The 20,273-nt window shown below is 39.8% G+C and overlaps 1 protein-coding gene across 1 annotated transcript in view; it reads right to left on the bottom strand.

Moving 5' to 3' along the window:
• The window catches only part of PDE11A (phosphodiesterase 11A), a 482,125-nt gene extending 464,918 nt beyond the window's left edge, over positions 1–17,207 (bottom strand). The window contains exon 1 of the mRNA XM_058300593.2: positions 15,158–17,207. Coding sequence (XP_058156576.1) covers positions 15,158–16,072 — 915 coding nt within the window. The 5' untranslated portion in view covers positions 16,073–17,207. The remainder of the gene's footprint in view (positions 1–15,157) is intronic.
• Between the last annotated feature and the right edge of the window lie 3,066 nt (positions 17,208–20,273).

Below are 20,273 nucleotides of genomic sequence, written 5' to 3'. Positions count from 1 at the left end.
GCAGGCTCACCTGCACGCTGCAGAGAGCTGAGAGCCCATGCATTATGGAGAGGTGATGTAGCAAGATGATGCAACAAAAGGAGACAAGCTGACACAGAAAAAAACATGCAGCAAATGGACACAGAGAAGACACAGGAAGAAAAAAAAAGCCACAAGGGGGGGAAATAAATAATCTTTAATACAGTACATATATATTAATAGAGAACTACATTTCTTACTTTATTCTTTTGCAAATGTTTTCCCATTATTTAATTAGACTCTAATGATTTGATCTAATGATTAGATCTTTACAAAATACAATGGTATAGGCACATCTGGGTCTATTACCTCTATTTTTATGACTGAAAACTACTGCAAAACTAGAAATAGAATCTAAGACTAAAACGTGTTCATTTACACTCTGATGTTTATAGTTTGACAAAGTGATTAGTAAGGCAAGAATCCAATCCTCAAACAAGTGACTTTATTAGGTTGTATAGGAAAAAGTTTCCATTAACTGGACTAAAATCACCTCTTCCCTGCAGGTGTGTTTGACCCAGGATACCCCCTATAGAGTTCCTTTTGGGTTATAGGTATAGGGAACAAACAATTATTTGGAGAGACCAGTACAGCTAACTGTCATTATGGCATTTCTGAACTTCTTTTCAAACAGATTTTGGTCACCGTTCCATAAAATTTGGTTTTTATCAGTATATATTCTGACATCATTTGGTCTCTACACACACTTATATCCCTGGTGAATGAATTAATATATATGGCTGTGCTGGAGAGCCTACATCAGACACTTCCCATTACCACCTTTTGTTGCCCTGTTCTCTGCTAGGAAGCTGACTCCTAAGAACTGTGACACAGGGCTCCCTCTTTTTGCCCTCTTGGCTTCCAGCTGAGTTCAGCCAATGACTGGCAATGGCAAGAGATGGAAGGTATGAAAAGACAGTAATGTTTTCACACAACACATTTTATGAAGACAACATCATCCTAATACCAAAGCCAGATAAAGATACTACAAGAAAATTATAGACCAATCTCTCCAATGAACATATATGCAAAAAAATTTTTTAAAATACTTGCAGATAGAATCCAACAGCATATCAAAAGAATTATACACCATGACCAAGTGGGATTTATTCCTGGTATGGAAGGATGGCTCAACATTAAAAAAATCAATAACATAATATACTACATTAACAAACTGAAGGGAAAAAAAAATACATGATTATCTCAATCCATGCAGAAAAGGCATTCAACAAAATCCAACATCTTTTCTTCAAAAACTTTGAAAGATAGGAATAGAAGGAAAATTCCTCAATGTGATAAAAGGCATATATGAAAACCCACAGCCAATATCATACTCAATGGGGAAAGGTTGAAAGCTTTCCCTCTAAGATCAGAAACAAGACAAGGATGCCTAGTATTATTCAACATTGTGCTAGAAGTTCTAGCTAGAGCAATTAAACAAGAAAAATAAAATAAAATAAAAGGCATCCAAATAGGAAAAGAGTAAATAAAACTTTCACTATTCACAGATGACATGATCTTTCTTATATTTAGAAAATTCTGAGATGTCTATGACAAAGCTACTTGAACTAATAAACAAGTTCAGCAAAGTGGCAGGATACAAGATCAACATACAAAAATCAATAATGTTTCTGTATGCTAGTATTGGACAATCTGAGGAGGAAATCGGGGGAAAATCCATTTACAATAGCAACAAAAAGACTCAAATACGTAGGAATCAATTTAACCAGGAAAGTACAGTATCTATATTCAGAAAACTACAAAGCAATGCTAAAAGAAATCAATGAAGACCTAAGCAGATGGAAAGACATTCCATGTTCATTGACTGGAAGTCCAAATATCATGAAGATATTAGTCCTACTCAAACTGATTTATAGATTCAATGCCATACTAATCAAAATTCCAACAGCCTAGGGGAGTGGATATAGCTCAAGCTCAAGTGAATGAGCACCTGCTTCCCATGTACAAGGTCTTAGATTCCATCTGTGGTATTGCCTTAAAAAAAAAAAAAAGAAAAAATACCAACTCCTATTGGAGAATGGATGTAGCTCACTGTTTGAGCACCTGCTTCCCATGTACAAGGTCCTGGGTTCGATCCCCAGTACTTCCTTAAAAAAAAAAAAATCCAACGGGCTACTTTACAGAAATAGAAAAGGCAATTACAAAATTCATTTGGAAGGGGAAGTGCACCCAAATAGCCAAAAGCATTCTAAAAAAGAAGAGCAATATGGGAGGAATTTCACTGCCTGACTTTGAAATATATTACAAAGCTACAGTGGTAAAAACAGCATGGTATTGATGGGACGATAGACATATCAATCAGTGGAACAGAACTGAGAGTCCAGAAATAAACCCTCACCTCTAAGCCAACTGGTTTCTGACAAACCTACAAAGTCCATGTTAATGGGACATAACAGTCTCTTCAACAAATGGTGCTGGGAGAATTGGATATCTATAACCAAAAGAATGAAAAACGACCCTATCTCACTCCCTATACAAGAATCAACTCAAAAAGAATCAAAGACCTAAATATAAAAGGCAGGACCATAAGACTATTAGAAGAAAATGTAGGGAAACATCTTAAAGATCTTGGGGTAGGTGGTGGTGGTTTCTTGGGCCTTATACACAAAACACAAGCAACAAAAGGAAAAATAGATAAATGGGACCTCCTCAAAATTAAACACTCTCACACCTCAAAGGACTTTGCCAAAAAGATGAAAAGGCAGCCTACTCAATGGGAGAAAATATTTGGAAGGTCACACATCTGGTAAGGGTTTAATATCCATGATATAAAAAGAGATTTTACAACTCAATGATAAAAAGACAAACAACCTGATTAAAAAATGGGCAAAAGACTTGAATAGACATTTGTCCAAAGAAGAAATACAAATGGCAAAAAAACACATGAAAAAATATATATCATTAGTGATTAGGGAAACGAAATCAAAGCTACAAGGAGATAACATTTCACACCTATCAGAATGGCCACTATTGAAAAGCAGGAAACAAGTGTTGGAGAGGATGTGGAGAGACAGAAACACTTATTCACTGTTGGTGGGAATGTAGAATGGTACAGCCACTGTGGAGGACTGTTTGGCAGTTCCTAAAGAAATTGAATATAGATTTGCCATGTGATCCAGCAATACCACTAACAGGGTATATACCCAGAAGAACTGAGAACAGTGACAGGAACAGATATCTGCACACCGATGTTCATAGCAGTGTTATTCACTATTGCCAAAAAATGGAAACAACCCAGGTGTCCATCAACCAATGGATGGATAAACAAACTAGGGTGTAAACACATGATGGAATATTATGCAGCTGTAAGAAGAAATGTAGCCATAAAATATATGACAACATGGATGAACCTGGAGGACATTCTGTTGAATAAAGCAAGCCACACACGAAAGGCCAAGTACAATATGACTGTGCTATTATGAAGTAAATATCTTGTGTGATCTTAAAGAGTTAATAACTTGAATGTGGGTCACCAGAAAACACAATAAGGTTAGAGAGTGGAAAGCTGAGGGTTAACTAGCACAGAACTGGTAAAAAGAATGTATTGTCAATCTTTGGAAATGAATAGAAAAGGTGAGAGCACAACATAGTGTCTGTAATTATTATGTACTATTATGTGAGTATGACAGTGATTGAAAGGGAAAGTCTAAGATCATGTAAATTACTGAAAGAAAAGCTAAAAATGTAGCATGGTATTGTATAGCATAGTAAAACCTCATGTGAAATATGAATGAATATGGGTAATATTGCATATATAAGTCTGTTTTTCTTTGAAACTGAACAAATGTATGCTAATGTTACAAGATGTTAATATCACACCAAAAAAATCATTATGTTAAGTGGAAGAAACCAGACACAAAGTACTACATACTTTATGATTCCGTTTATATAACATGTAAATATAAATCAACTTATAAAGATGAAATTAGATTAGTGGTTATGTAGGGCTGGGGAAGGATAGAGGGATTGAAAAGCTAAAGGGTGTGCAGTTTTCCCATTTTGGAGTAATGACACTATTCCAAAACTTTTTGCAGCTATGAATACACAGCATTGTGATTATGCTAAAAGCTACTGGTTATACACTTTGGATAGATTGTATGGTATGTGAACATATTTCAATAAAACTGCTTTAAAATAGATAAATAAATATGCAAGAATAGCAGAAATAGCAGAGGAAGCATAGTGAGGTTGAGAGGTGAAGAATTTTTTCTTTGTTTTTCTGGGTTTTGTTTTTTATTAATATTATTATTGATATAATGAAAATGCTCTAATAATGACTGAAGTGATGAAAGCACAACTACGCAATTATGCCAAATACCATTGATTGTACACTCTGAATGGACTGTATGTTTTACTAATATATATCAATAAATTTGCTTTGAGGGAGGGAGGGAGAAAAGACAGCATAGTGCTCAGCCAAACCAGCTTGAAAAATCAGACAGACTGTAGTTTCAATCTCTGTCCTGGCAACATTACCACTAGTGACTGGAGGTACTTTTGCCTTCATGGGCCCCTTCCTCCATTAAAAGAAGATTTAAAAATAACAGGGAAGTGGATTTGGCCCAAAGGATGGGCGTCCGCCTACCACAAGGGAGGTCCAAGATTCAAACCCAGGACCTCCTCACCCATGTGGAGCTGGCTCACACGCAGTGCTGATGCGCAAGGAGTGTCCTGCCACAGGGGTGTCCCCCGCGTAGGGGAGACCCACGCGCAAGGAGTGCGCCCCTGTAAGGAGAGCCACCCAGCGAAAGAAAGCGCAGCCCAGGAGTAGCACCGCGCACACGGAGAGCTGATGCAGCAAGATGACGCAACAAAAAGAGACACAGATTCCGGGTGCTGCTGACAAGAATACAAGTGGACATAGAAGAACACACAGCGAATGGACACAGAGAGCAGACAACTGCAGGTGGCAGGGGGGGATAGCAGGAAAGGGGAGAGAAATAAAAAATAAATCTTTTTAAAAAACAAAAAATAAAATAACAAAAATAAGTAATGTTTCTCTGGCTCCCTCTCTTCCAGATCACAGTTTGTGGGTGGCCAAGTTCCTCTCACTGAGGCCACAGCTCTGGCTGGGTGACCCCTGTCCCACAGCTGTAGCTCTCTCTCAGGGTTCTGGTAGTCGTACACTTTCCTTCAGACCTAGGGGTAGCATTTTATTTCTACACAAGAATAGCCATATCGCTTACCTTTTAATACACCATTATTTCTGCTGGAGGGTGAGATAGGGAGGAAGTGTAGCAACTAGCCCATGCATTTACTGGTGGTAACTAGAGACACAGAGGGAAAGAAAGGACTCTCACTTGGAGATGTCCATGACATCTGATAACCACACCTTGGAAAGAGTAGGAGGTAAATGCAACCATCTCAGAAGTTTGAATTTTTATGAGGCCTTTTGAAGTGCATAAAACCTAACATTTGTAATCAATAATTTGAGAATGCAGTGTTCCTGAAAATAAATAACTAAAAGGCTGATCAACATAATCTCTCACATCTGAAAGGATTTTCCCAGGAAAAAAATCTCCACAACTTCAAGACCTTATGCTGGGAAGGGTATTTTGCCTTCAAGAAAGTTGTACTGCCTGGATGCGGTAATCATGAGAAAAGCAGAAAATCCAGTTAACCAGAACATTCATGCTCCATTCTATGACCTTGGAGATATTGTCTAAAAGAAGTTGACAGTGAACTGCTGCTAGTTGGTATTATTTGGTTAGTGGGGAGGCTGCTCTCTCTATAACCTGGTCTCCACCTAGAATGAAGTAATAGTAAAATAAATTAATTAATTAAAAGGCCTGGGAGTGGGAGGAGGTAGAAGTAGAGCAATTAACATGAGGATTTGATTAATGCAGATAAACAACTCAGGTAAGTCACCAGTTATCTGGGCTTCATAAGCCCCATATTTTCAAAATATCTACAAAATAAGGTCGAAAGAGTTAAACATGTGTTCATGGGATGAACTTCCTGGTCTAGCTGTTTATAGTCTATATCACCTAAAAAGACAACTTTCTCTTGGGAGGTGGTTAAATTGAGCAATGTAAGGGAGGTGTCCATGGTAATTACGTATTTGAATAGAAAACCTTGTATTAAAACCTATACAATCCACTGCAGGAAATGTGAAATCATAATCCTTGCTCTCAAGGAGCTCACAGTCCAGAGGTCAAGACAAGTGCATAAATAGTTATAATATTGAGAAAATAAAAAGAAATACAATTAAAGTATTACAGAAGTTGAAAGGAGAAAGAGATCATGTTCAGTTTGGAAGAAGATGGGGCAAGGATTAGCAAACGCTTTATGAAGATGGGCTTTGAAGGCAAGAGGAGTTAGACTGGCAGGCATGAAAAGGAAAGGGGACTGGTGTGAGCGTGCATCCAACAGTTAACGGTCAGATGAGGCCACACAGGAGAGTGGCTGGACATGAATTTTCTGCAATTGGGAGACCTGAGTTTGAATCCCAGCTCCCTTACTTACCAGCTGAATGACTTTGAGCAAATTACTTATCTCCTGTAAGCCTTAGTTTCTGCATCCGTAAAATGGGGGTAGTAATAGCTACGTCAGGTTTAAGACACAATGTTTGAAATGAGCTAATGCCTCGCCAAGTTAGCGCTTCATAAACAGAGTTATTGTTAAATGACAGTGGAGTTTCGGTTTACCTTCTGACAATCATTATGTTTACCAAAAAAAAAAAAAAAAAACATCTTAAGAAGTATCTCATAAGTTACCCATTTTTTCATTCAGGTATAAAAGATTCCCTGTACTAAATTTGCAACTGCTTGAAGCTATATTTTATGATAGGAAACAATTTATCATTAGTATGTGAAACCACCGTTCAGTCAGTGAAACCAACCAATTTAATAAGAAATGCTTAAAATTATGGAAGTTACACATGTGTTTTTTAATGTCAGGAAACCTATTTTAGCCCATAATAAATAAATAAAGCCTAAATGCCTGTAAATGACCAGGAACCAAAGTTTCTCCTAAAATATCAGAAACCCAAATCACTCTTTCATGACTACACAGTCTCAAATATAATTAAAATTCTACTTTCCAAAAGAATGTGGTTACATGGCAAAATATGGCACTTAAAATAAGTGACTAAAGCAGCAAGTAGTATACCAGAAGGATCTTATTGATTCTCCTATAAAACAACTCAAAGCCATTTCAGAAAAAAGCTTAATTTGACACTTCAATACTATATTAAACATGAAACACTAACTTCCAAATTAAGCCAGCCTCTTGAATAAACAGGTGACCCAAACCTCAGGAACCAAAATAAATTGGTCAGATTAGTAAACATTTAGTTTCTGGGTTGGGAAAAAATTAAGTTATCCTTAAATTACCTCCCCATGATTCTGTAGGGACTATACTTTTCTGTAATCTATCCTCATGTTGAAAGCAGCAAATGCAATTTGTCACTGTGTTTATCACTATCATGTGCCTGTCGGGAAGAGGGGCAGAAGTAGCAAATGTTTCCTGCTTCAAGCACAAAATCCATTCTGGTCTGGGCTAGTGAAGATGTTCATGGGCGTGAAGAATCTTTAAAACACTACATGCAAAGCTGAAATAAGATTCCATGAAACTCCTTTATAATGCCAGTGTTGGAGTAGGATCCACATCTGCCTTTTAACTATATCTAAGCAACTCATTCACAGGACTGTAGATTATGGAACTGTGGACTGGAGTCTGTCAACACTGGCTCATCAGAGAACAAAGCATTTATAGCACTGAATTTTCTAGACACCTAAAATTAATCTCCTCTGAGGCCAAACACTTTTAAATGTACTCAGTGGAGATTATCCTTAAATGTATTTTACATACCTTTGACTTCATAAACAGAAGATGCTGGGTGAAATTTAATTTGATTTACAATTATCATGATGAGCCTGAATTATTAAACATCTTACTTCTACTATTATTTAATATATAATTAATTTAATATCATTATAGCACAATGCCTTCTTAAATACAACTGTGCCCATAACATTTGGTCTGTTTTCCATCTCCTCTCTTCAATGACAAGCAATCAGCTCTCCCTACTTATACCATAAGACAGCATAGCAGGATTTGAATGTGCAAAGATGGAGAAAGAATAGTTCTGACAGAAATGATGTACAGTACAGAAATAGAAAAGCACCATCCAGGCACTGAAAACAGCAAGTAATTTAATTAGGATGGAGCTGAGGCCATGGTAAGGGAAGCAGCAGACTTTAGGCTGGAATAAAATTTAACTTCTCCACCTTAGACTCAACATGAGTCAGAACCAAGGTCAACTTCACGGGCATACATTTGCATGGACTTCCCCACCCCCTGAAGTTAAATGCTGTGCTATGTGAAATTCTTAATAAGTTTATCGTTAAATTTCTGTTTTGTAAGTGAAGTCCAACAGGACAACAGAACATAAACTGGGAGCTTGAAGTTTCTACAGTCCATCCTCCTTCTCTCTCTACCCCTCCACTCTCCCACCCCCCACCCTACCCTACTCTAGAGAGAGGTTCTTGGCTGCCTGATTTCCCAGCCCCAGCCCATCCTCCTCACTTCTCCCTCCAGCCCAACAGGACCTGCGACTGCAACCAGATCCCACTGGAGGGGAGTGGCCCCTTGTGCCATCCCTCTCTGTTCCTGGGTGGGGTCAGGGCTGGGGAGGGAGGTATGGGGTGGGTCAGTGTGTGGTGTGCATCCACATCATCCTGGGGAGGGGCAAGGCTGCAGCGGTTCCTATCCTGAGCATGCAGCACCACAATACATTGGGCAGGCATCATAAAGGGGGGCCACTGTCCAACCCCAACCCAGGTACTAAGAAAGTCTGAGTGTGGAGGTTACAATGCCTTGGGGTTCACCCAGCACTGTGAGTTGGGATGGCACATCCTTGGGAAGAGGAAATATCTCCACCCCCAGCCAGTGTTCTTAGTTCTTTACCCTTAGACATACAGACATAGCTTGACTCTGCTTAGAATATTATCCCTTAATCCAGCTTCTCTTCCCAGTTTTGATAAAGCTATTGTTCTTTTCCAGCTCACCCAGATTTAGAATCTCGAGTAAGCTTTGACCAACCCTTTCCTCCCTACTAGCCCAAGCTCACATTTGCAGTACATCTCCCATCTGTCCTTTTCTTCCCATTCCCACTGATTCTGTTTTAGTTCAGTTGCTCAACATGGACTCCTAATGATTTTCACAGCTTTGAGCTGCTCCATGTTCAATCCATCCAGCCACTACCACCACATTACTCCCCAAAAACATGATTTTAAGGGTTCCTTGTGGGCTATTGTTCATAAAGTTGAAAGTCTTTAGCCCCTGCATTCAAAGTCCTTCTGCCCTCACCTTCCCTTGTACATTCATTGGATAGCATAGGTGATACTTTGGCCAGATTTAACCGCTCACGGTTTCCTACACATATTTTGTGCTTGCACATGACTGTACCTCTGCTGATGCCACTTTGCTGGACCTGGACCACTTTCTTCCACCCCAAAACTCTCTCCTATTGTGAAATCTAACCCTCTTTCCAAGATTCAGCTGGAATGCCAACTCTTCCATGAAGTCTTCCCTCATGAGCCCACTTAAAAAGTAACTCCATTCTCCTCCGACTAGTTTGTGCCACAAATGTGGCATTTATTAAGTACATCTGATAATCTTGGTATTAATTGTTTGTGTATAGTACATGCCCCTCAACTGTAAACACTTTGAGGGCAGGAAGCATGTCCTCTCACCTTTGTATGCCCACATTCCCCCTACCCAGAGCCTATTGTATAATGGGAGCTCAGTGTACATTCTTTGGAAATAATGGATAAATGAATTTATTGTGTAAACAGACCAGGTTTTCTGAAAGCCTGGCACACCTGTAATCCTTTTGCGTCATCTCCTTTCCTCTTCTCAGTTCACCTAACAAAACATCCAGCTGCTTTTCAGACCCAAAAACCCATCAAACACCTGTATCATCATTATCAACACCAACAAAAAAATCATATCACACTTTTTATTAATGTTTAAAGTGCCATATTCTGAATAATCTCAAAGAGAACACCTGTTACTTGAGTGCTCTTATTTTCAACCACTTGAGGGCAATTTTTTCATTACTATATTAAAGTAGGCTGTTTAATAACTTATAAATGTCAGAGGAAATGTTAAATTGTAATCACTATGATCTATACTAGTTACCCCAAGTGAATTTTTTTTCATTTGCAACTTTTAATTTTTCTACTATTTTCAAATCTGTTTTTTAGGACTAATAGGGGAAACATGAAAAATAAAGAAAAGGGTGTTTTGCTGTCAAAACTTTCATTCAACTTTAGATTTCATTAAATATTCTGCCCTTGACTCCAGAATGCCATGCTTATTATCATAATTTTATAAGTGTCTTCATTGCTTTCCTCTTGCAAATCCTCAAGAGGATCATCAATATAATTATCAAATTATTAATTCTTGAAATTCAGTGTGATAAAATTTTCATCCCCTAAAAGAGAAAAGTATACTAGTTGAATCTGAGCAGGAAACTCCTTAAAAATATAGTAGCTAATAAATAATCAGGAAGGATAGTTATACACTTACATAGTAACTTCAAGATTTTACATATATGATAAAAATTACAACAACATGATTAAAAGAACATGCATTTGGAAGGTTGTCAGTTTTCACTAAGGGAAATCTGTAACTTCATGAAATGGAAAGGATGGGGGAAATGTTAGAATATGGAAAAGAAGGAACATTATTACAACCCTATAAAAAGCTTACATTGCAAGAGTTACTAAAAGAAAGTAGATATTTTGATAGGATAGGATATGGTCAGTAATTATAAATCACATTTAGAGTATTCAAATGGAGGGTGAAAGAACTGAAATTTCTTTATTTCTTGATTGCAAAGCTTGTTCTAAAGAAACTAATATAAGGGGAAAGCATGACTCAGGAAAGGTTAGGGTAGTCAAATATATTCAGTTCACATCTCACTCTCAGATAAGGAGAACAAGTGAAAACGAGATGAGAAAGAAGAATATTAGCAAACTAGATATTAGTATTATCATAAACTGTTACCATTTCATGAGTAAGGGCAATGTGTCAAGTACCATATTAAGGGCTTTAATGAAATATCTCATTTACTTTTATAGCAATAACTTCTACAAGGTAGAGCTGTTAATCCCATTTTGCAGATGAGAAAAGTGAGATCCCAATAGATTAAGAAATTCTCCCAAGATTATATGGATAGGAAGAGGCTGAGCCAGTCTCTAATCCAGGCCAATGTGACTCCAAGTCTGTCTATTCTGATATTCCATTGCCCTCCAGGGTAGCAGATTAGCCACTAAAACTCAAGAAGGCAACATAAAAGAAAGGTATAAAAGAGAAAAGCCCATGAGGTAAAGAAGGGAGATAAATTAATGGTGACTGCGATGTACCATAAAACGGAAAAACTTTAACAACTCACTATTCCCTACAAGGGATAGTATAAAAAATAAAATGAAGAAGAGCAGAGCAATATAAAAATATAGAAATTTCCTAAAACTCCACAACAAAAAGACAAACAATTCAATTATGAAATGGGCAATGGGCTTGAATAGGCATTTATCCAAAGAAGATATACAAATGGCCAATAAACCCATGAAAAGATGCTCAACATCATTAGCCATTAGGGAAATGCAAATCAAAACCACAATGAGATACTACCTCATGCCCACTCAAACGGCTATGACTGAAAAAAAACAAACCAGAAGATAAGCACTGAAGAGGACACAGAGAAATAGGAACCCTCATACATCATTGGCAGGAATACAAAATGGTGTAGCCACTGTGCAGATTCCTCAAAAGGTAAACATAAAGTTATCCATATGACCCAGAAATCCCACTTCTATGTATATACCCAAAAGAACTGAAAGCAGGGACTTAGATAGATATTAGTACATCATCGTTTTATAGTGGCATTATTTACAATAGCCAAAAGGTAGAAATAACTCAAATGTCCATCAGGAGATGAACGGATAAACAAAATGTGGTACATACATACAATGGAATATTACTCAACCTTAGAAAGGAATGAAGTTCTGATACACGCCACAACATGGATGAACCTTAGAGCTATCATGTTAAGTGATGTCACACAAGGGAACAGATACTGTATGAATCCACTTACATGAAGTAACTATAAAGTAAACTACAAGGTACCAGGAGCTAGGAGGAAGGCGATTGGGGAGTTAATGTGGAGTTAATGTGTACATATAGAGTTAGAGTATAGGGTTTCTGCTTGGAGTGGTGGGAAACTTCTGGTAGTGAATGGTGGTATGTGCAGCACAATTGTGTGAATGTGATTAATTCCACCAAATGGTATGCTTGGGAGGGATTGAGAAGGGAAAGTTTATGTTAAATATATGTTTTCACAATTAAAAAAAAAAAAGCAACTGAAGAGACAACGAAAATTAAATGCAATACTGATCCTGAACTGGATCTAATAATGAAGGCCAAAAAGGCTCAGAAGGACATTATTGGGGCATATGAGAAACTTAGAATATAGACTAAAAGCTTTCTATCAATGTTAAATTTCTTGAACTTGATAACTTTACTTACCATAATTACATAGGGCAGTACCTTTGTTCTAAGGAAATTTACATGAAAGTAATATATGTTCAAGGAACACGCTGTAGACAATGTATTTTCAAATGTTTAGAAAATAGATGATAGATGGCTGGATGGCTGGATGGATAAAGAAGGATGATACAGCAAATGTGGCAAAATGTTAAAGTTGGTGGATCTGGATACCTGAGGCATGTGGAGAGGGATGCTGGAGTTCACTATACAGGTTTTGTATTATTTTCCAACTGTCCTGTAAGTTTGAAATTATTTCAAAATAAAAATTTAAGGAAGGGTAGCAGATGTGGCTCAAGCAGTTGAGTGCCTGCTTCCTACATGGAAGGTCCTAGGTTCAGTCCCCAATGCCTCCCAAAAACAAACAAACAAAAAAATAAACAACAAGCAAAGAAATGAAAAAACCAACCCAGGGGAGACGATGTGGCTCAGGGGTTGAGTGCCAGCTTCCCACATATGAGGTCCCGGGTTCAATCCCCAGATCCAATACCTCAAAACAAAAAAATACAGAAATATACAGAAGCCAATGGAGAAAGAAAAAAGAAATATTCTAACCAGACAGAAATGAAGGCAAAAAGTGAATTAAGATCTTAAACTCCAACGTGTGTTTGCTTTTTGCAAGTCCAGTCTTCTTTACAGGATTATTACTATCCTGAGGGGAAAACAAACTCCCCTTTACCAAATTTTAAAAGGCACCTTTGCTACTTTTCTGTAGAGTCAGGGTAAGGCCCAGAGGAAACATCAGCTGCTGAAAACCTGCTTTTCTATGCCTTTGATAATACCTATTGCCACAATTCTAGGCAGCAGGAAGACAAGTGCTGAGGAAGCAGTCCTTTATGCTCTTGAATAAAAGCCAGTATATGAGCAGTATTAAATAAAAGTTATGAGTTGAAAGAGGACAGTAAGAAATAAATGCTATATAAATGGAGAAATCAACAGGGGGTGAATACAAAAAGTAAAGGGAATAAAAGAAAAGACTGCAATTCCAGGCAATAAGTACCACCCAACCAAAAGAGGGTGTGTGTTTGTATGCGTGTGTTTGCTTGCTTGTTCGTTTTTTAGCCCAAGCATACAATAAGGATGTGGAAATAATGGGAAATAAAAGAGTATGATTGTTTGCCAATTTGTTCAGAATCTTCAGCTTGTCAGTTATTAAATGCTTTTATTTCTTCCCACGGCTTTATAGGATTGTAGAGAAATAGACATTTGTTGAAGATCATTGGTTGGTTGCTCTACCTAAACATATATAAGTCTTACAGGATATAATGAATAACGCACCTAATCAATAACAAAAAATTAACCAAAGTGGTATTTTGGCAGCCACCAGTTGATATTAAAGTTGTTATGCTGACAGATAGCTCATAAAAATATGACACTTGGTCTTAGTAAAAGCTTTTAAATTTCCCATGTAAAATTGTCAACTTTCAGATGAAATAGAGAATTTTTTACCTTTAGTACCTTTTTTACCACTTTTTCTATTCTGAACAACAGACACCAAACTATAGAGAAACAAATAACTATTGGACAACTGGAAGAAGTACTCATCAAATGATGGCAAAACTTTCATAAGCAAGGAAAAAAACTTTGAATTCTTATACACCCCAAAGAAGTCTCATAGTAACATACAGTTTCATCATGTCCAGTAAATAAATACTGAAGAAATTAGAACTGACTGGCTTTCAGATCCAATATCTAATATCAAGTTCAAATCACTGTGAAAATGAAAGGCTTAGAAGCACCAGCCTACAGCATGATGGTTTTCATTTGCTACTTAAAACTAGCAGTTTCCCCTGCTAATTTACCTTTGGAACTGCTAAAAATTATCAATATTTTTATTGTGTTGTGTTACAAACTGAAAATCTACTTGTTCAGTCTTGTCAAAAGTGGACTAGGGAAAATGCTGATTCCTATTTAACGATGAAGATAACTGACCTCTCTTTGCCAGCCCAGCCTCTCTCAACTCAGCAACAGAAATAGTTAACACAGAAGCTAAGAAGGCACAAAGGGATCAAAGGACCATTCTTCCTTTGACTTTTCCCCCCTCTCTTCCCCTCATTCCCTATCCTTGGACCTTATGCAACTTAGAGCTAGAAAATGTGATGAGAAAGTAGTTGGGTACTTTGCTCCCTTTCCTTCCCTGAATTAGAGGATAAAAATGCATTATGATCCCCAAAAGGCACAGAGACACCAAAATGTCCATTTTCTTCAGTTTAACCCTAAAACTCTGGAGTAGACTTTTTTTCTAGCATTTCACAAATGCATTCTAAAACATACACTGATACTCATATCCTGACTGAGAAACACATGGTATTATTTGGGTACAATATGTAGCCCTTGTGATACTGGAGTTTCCAACAAGCACTATGTGTTAGCAAAACACCCCCTTACTTCAAAGATGGTTTAGCAACATTCTAACTAGTCTAAACTCAAGAAGAAATTTTAAAAGAAGGGCTCATATTTTAAAGAGTCTAAATTAATGTGCTCCTGGATGACAAAGGGTAACCAAAAGGGTGGTTCCCAGGTCAATGGGGTTCTGGGAGGAGGGGACAAGGCACAGTCCTACCTGGTAGGCATCAGGAATGTTGACCGTTTCTCCATGCTCCCCGACATAGCCAATAATGCCTTTGCCCCAGGGGACCTGCACCTCATTTGAGTTCTCTGTGCTGCTGCAGGGCAGCAGTGGGGTTCCTGCATGTACATCAAAGAATTTGGAGACCAAGCTCTTCTTGCCAGCTGCTGCCCCTTCCACCAGAAAGAGAGAGCAGCGGTCAGCATCCACCATGAGACAGACAAAGATGAGGATCTTGTAGCTCAGGCTGGTGAGGTCGAGGTCGTTGGAGATATCCTTCACCAGCTCCAGGAAGAATTGACGCTCATTGTGCTTTTTGAGGTGGCACTTGTAGTCCATGGCCGTCGGGGGGTACTGAGGCAGATTCACCCGCGACTCCAGCAGAGCGCTAAGAATATGGGCTGTGGTGGGGGGCAAGGAGCTGGCCTTCCGGAGAAGTGCCCTCCGACGCACACTGCTCAAGGGCTCCTGAGCTCGGGAGGTCACCTGTTCATCATAGGTCCTGTTCACATGGATGGCCTTCGAGCGGGCAAAACTCTTCCTTAGCTCTTTCTGAGAAGCTTTCCGCTGCAGGTTCCCATTGCCCCGGGTGCCACTGGCCCAGCTGGGACTCAGAGGACCTTCGTCACAGACCCCACCACAAGGAATGGTCTGGCTGTTGGCAGAGCCATTTGGCCCAGTGCCACCACCAACACTGCTGCTGCCTCTGCCACCGCTATGAGCTAGGCTGCTGGTGCCAGCCAGCATGGGCCTTGGGCCTTTTAAATCTCCCTGTCCCTGACTGTGCTTCTGCAGCCACTTCTCCACCAGCTCCTGCTTCCCCTTCCGCATCAAGTAGTCTTCAAACAACTCCGGATGCCTGTCCAGGAAACTTTCCACATCGCCAAAGTCCAGGCAGGGGGTCGTCATGGTCCCAGACACAGCTTCAGGTGTCTCTCTACACTTCCACCAAATGTTGGCCTGCCTGGAGCCCTCTAGCTGGGCCTGCACATGTCTACCCCACCACTAGTCCCGGCTGATGCCTGCCACCTCCCCTGCCAGCCACAGAGTATGCTGAGCAGTGGACTCTCGGCTGGGAGGTACCCCTTCCTTCTCTGACTCAGTGAGTGGCTGGCACGAACCCCACCCCCTCGCCCTGCTACTCCTGGACGCACAGGTGCCCCGCACGGGTCTGCTGCGCTGCCACAGCTCCTGTTCTGGGAACACGCAGCTATCGCTGCTCTTACTCTGGTGGCGGAAGGCTGGAAGGCGGCGGCGGCGGCTGCTTCTGTAACGGGATGAGTAGACCACTGTGAAGGGGAGAGAGAGTAGGACACGCCCCTGGAGGAGGCACAGAGCCCGGAGCCCGAGCCCGGAGGGAGGAGGGAAGAGGGAGCCGCGGATGTCCGACGAGCCAAAGTCCACGGCCTGGGTGCCAGGCAGTTCCTGGAAGAGTCTCTGAACTGCGGGAATCGGAGCCTGGGAACACGGCAGACTCCTGACTGGACCACGACTAAGAGGAAGGGGGAGCCGCACCTTGTTGCTCCCCCTTCCTTACCTCTTCAGCCCTGCCTAGTCCCGCCCCTTAATCCTTCAGCGTTTCGAGGAGGTCCCGCGGGAGCCCAGTGGGCGCCCAAGTGAGAGACAGGGTCGCTGTTTTGCGGGGATCAAAACCCAGAAGCCGACCCCGAGGAAATGAAGATGCTCGGAGCCGGGCAGGGTTATTTTTCTGAGGTGTGACTGTGAGCTGCTAGGTGTCCTGGATTCTGGGGACTGCCCACTATTATTATCCAGCTCTTTGTGGGCGTTCAGTAAATTTTAATGAAATTTGAATTTCCCCGAAATTAGCAAATGAAGTTCCCTGTGTGAGCACTTCGAGTTTAAGCAAATTCAAGGCCTGGGGGTGGGGAGTGGGGGCCGGGAGTGGTGGTGTAGTAAAAAGGCGGTTAAAGGAATTAGGAAGACTGCCTGATGGGGGCTTCCACCCAGTCCTGCACTTTCCGAGGTTCCTCTTCCTTTCCTGAATCACTTGCCATTTCCTCCGTCCTTCTCCACTCAGTCCTACAAGGCCACCAACGCTTCTTTTATTCTCAGCATTCTCCTCTGTGGGAGACTTTTTTTTTTCTTCTGCTCTGGGGATGCTGTGGATCTGGCTTGTCTCAGCTAGTTAGGCTGAGAATAACGTCAGGTTTCCCTTGGGCCTTTTCCAAACCTAGTGCTAAAGCCTTAAGTGACTTGCTAGGAAAGACAAGCACGCTGATAACATCTTCTTTTTTTGGGGGGGGGGGGGGGCTGATAACATCTTGAAGCCTTAGGGGCTGTTCTTCTGTGAGAAACAAAAGCCGAATAAAGAACCAGCCAGTTCCCTGCAACAGCGGAACAAACTGGAACAACCTGGAAACGTTCTTAAAGAATGCCAGGTGATTAAAGTAATAGAAAAAGAGTCCCAGAGGAGGCTAGTAGAGTGAGGGTGTCTACTGGGCAGACGCGCACCTTTTCTGAACTGCCTTAATCCTGGAAGATGTCCTCAGAGCTAAGCAGACAAGATGTGTTGAGAGCTTGTCCCGTATTGATCAGTTTTTAAGTGCTGTATTAATTTAATCTTCATAAGAGACCTGTGAGGTGGAGACTATTATCCCATTTTACAAATAAGGAAACCATGAGAAGTTGAGTAACTTGCTGAAAGCACATAGTTAGTGCCAGAGCTACCATACGGGTCCATTTCTGAGCATTGTCAGCAGGGTCAAGGGCATGATGGCCTTTGTGCTGGGGATGCTACTGTGAACACAGCAAAGACCCTTGCTGGCTTACATTATGGTGGGGAAACAGGCAATACACAAATGAAATAAATATTAGAATGTCCATGAAAAGTGCTATGAAGGAAAATAAAGCCTGGCAAATGAATAAAGTGATAAGGTGGTAGAAAGAACTTTCTGAGGAGGAGCCACCTGAGCAGAGAGCTGAGGGAAGTAAGGGAGTGAGCTGTGTATACCAGGTAGAGAAAGCACAGGCTAAAGCCATGAGATGTAATATGTTTGGAGTATTTAAGACACGGCAGGAAGACCAACTAGGAGACAGTGAACCAAGTATAGAAAATTGGTGCAATAATTTGGAGCTGCTGACTGCTGAGGTGAGTGGTGATCAAGAATTAAAGAAAAATCTACAATGTAAGCCACTATCCATGTGGTGCAGCAGTGCTCCAAAATGTATTCACCAAATGCAATGAATGTCCCATGATGATAAAAGAAGTTGTTGATTTGGGAGGAGTGGGGTGAGGGGGTTGGGGGGTATGTGGGGACCTCATATTTTTTAATGTAACATTTAAAAAAATAAAAAGGAAAAAAAAGATGCTTAGCACAGTGCTTGGCATACAGAAAGTGCACAGTAAATGTCACTACTGTATTACTTTTATTTTTATCATTATGATCATCCTACAGTATGTAGTCACATCTCTGGTTGCTTCAGTCACTGATCTGTAAAGATGGTCCGTGATGTGCTGGAACTGGCTCATAGAAACTCACAAGGGACTATTTTTGCTCTTCCTTCCAGCTACATGTTCAGTGATGTCACGTTGGTAGCTGGTATTGACATAAAGATAGACACATTGATCAATGGAATTGAATGAGAGTTCAGAAATAGACTCTCATCTCTACGGTCAACTGATTTTTGATAAGTATACCAAGTCCATTTTTCTGGGACATAACCATCTGAATAGTCTGAAAAACAAATGGTGCTGGGAGAACTGGATATCTATAACATGAAGATAACCTACTCACTCCCTATACAAGAACCAACTCAAAGTGGATCAAGGACCTAAATATAAAAACCAGGACCATAAAACTAGAAGATAGTGTAGGTGGGGGTTCTCTTAAACCTTACACCCAAAGCACAAACAAACAAAAAAAATACAGATAAATTTGACCTCCTCAAAATTAAACACTTCTGCATCTCAAAGGACCTTAGAGAGTAAAAAGGCAGCATACTCAATGGAAATCACACATCTGACAAGGTCTAATATCCATGATATATAAAGAGATTCTTTATATATCAACTCAATAATAAAAAGACAAATGACCCAATTAAAAAGTGGGCAAAGGACCTGAATAGATATTTTTCTAAAGAATACAAATGGTAAAAAAAACACATGAAAAAATGTTCAACAGCTGTGACTATTAGGGAAATGCAAATCAAAGCTACAATGAGATATTATTGCATACCTACTATTAATAAAATGTCCACTATTAACAAAACAGAAAACTACAAGTGTTGGAGAGGCTGTAAAAGAGATGGGAATGCTTATTCACTGTTGGTGGGAATGGAGAATGTGGAGGACTGTTTGGCAGTTCCTAAGGAACTTATGTTAATAGATCTACCATGTGACCTAACAATATAGGTATATACCCAGAAGAACTGAGAGCAGTGACAGTAACAGACATCTGCACACCAATGTTCACAGCAACATTATTCACAATCACCAAAAGATGGAAACAACCCAGGTATCCATCAACTGACGAATGGATAAAAAAACATGGCATAATTAGGGCAGTTGAGCATGTCAAGCCCTCAACACTGTTCCAAGTATCTCTGATACATGGCCCTTCAAGCAATGAAGATTGATTGTCATGTGGGCCCTAAGGGGAGGGGGAAAGAGGTATTGAATAGATGGAATCAATGTAACTATGTGGGCAATAGAAGTGTTCCACAAAATTATGCAAGGATGGGTATAAGACATGTTAAGTTACACCAAAAATATATAGGGGCTGATAGGCTAAAATGTAAATCATAATGCAAAACATAAGATAACTGAAAATTTAGAAAATTGTATAGTCTAAAATATAAATCATAATGTAAACCCAAATGTTACCTTGTTTGAAAGCTATTGTCTCAATATCTGTACATCAGTCTCAGTAAATATAGTAGGAATACATAAAAAGATTATTACAGTGGAAGGAAAAAGGGTTTTATGTTGGATATGTGGGAGTACTGTATATTGTATATATGAATTACTGTGATCTAAAACTTTTGTGAAGATAAGCTTAAGAATTAGGAAAAGAAAAAGAAAGGACATAGACACTGAGGAAAAGACGGAAGAAGTTGCCTTGCCAATTTGCATACAGGGCAACACTTATTG

Source organism: Dasypus novemcinctus, chromosome 7 (assembly GCF_030445035.2).
Source record: "Dasypus novemcinctus isolate mDasNov1 chromosome 7, mDasNov1.1.hap2, whole genome shotgun sequence".
NCBI classification, from domain to species: Eukaryota; Metazoa; Chordata; class Mammalia; order Cingulata; family Dasypodidae; genus Dasypus; species Dasypus novemcinctus.
This window is presented reverse-complemented; position numbering and strand designations above follow the sequence as displayed.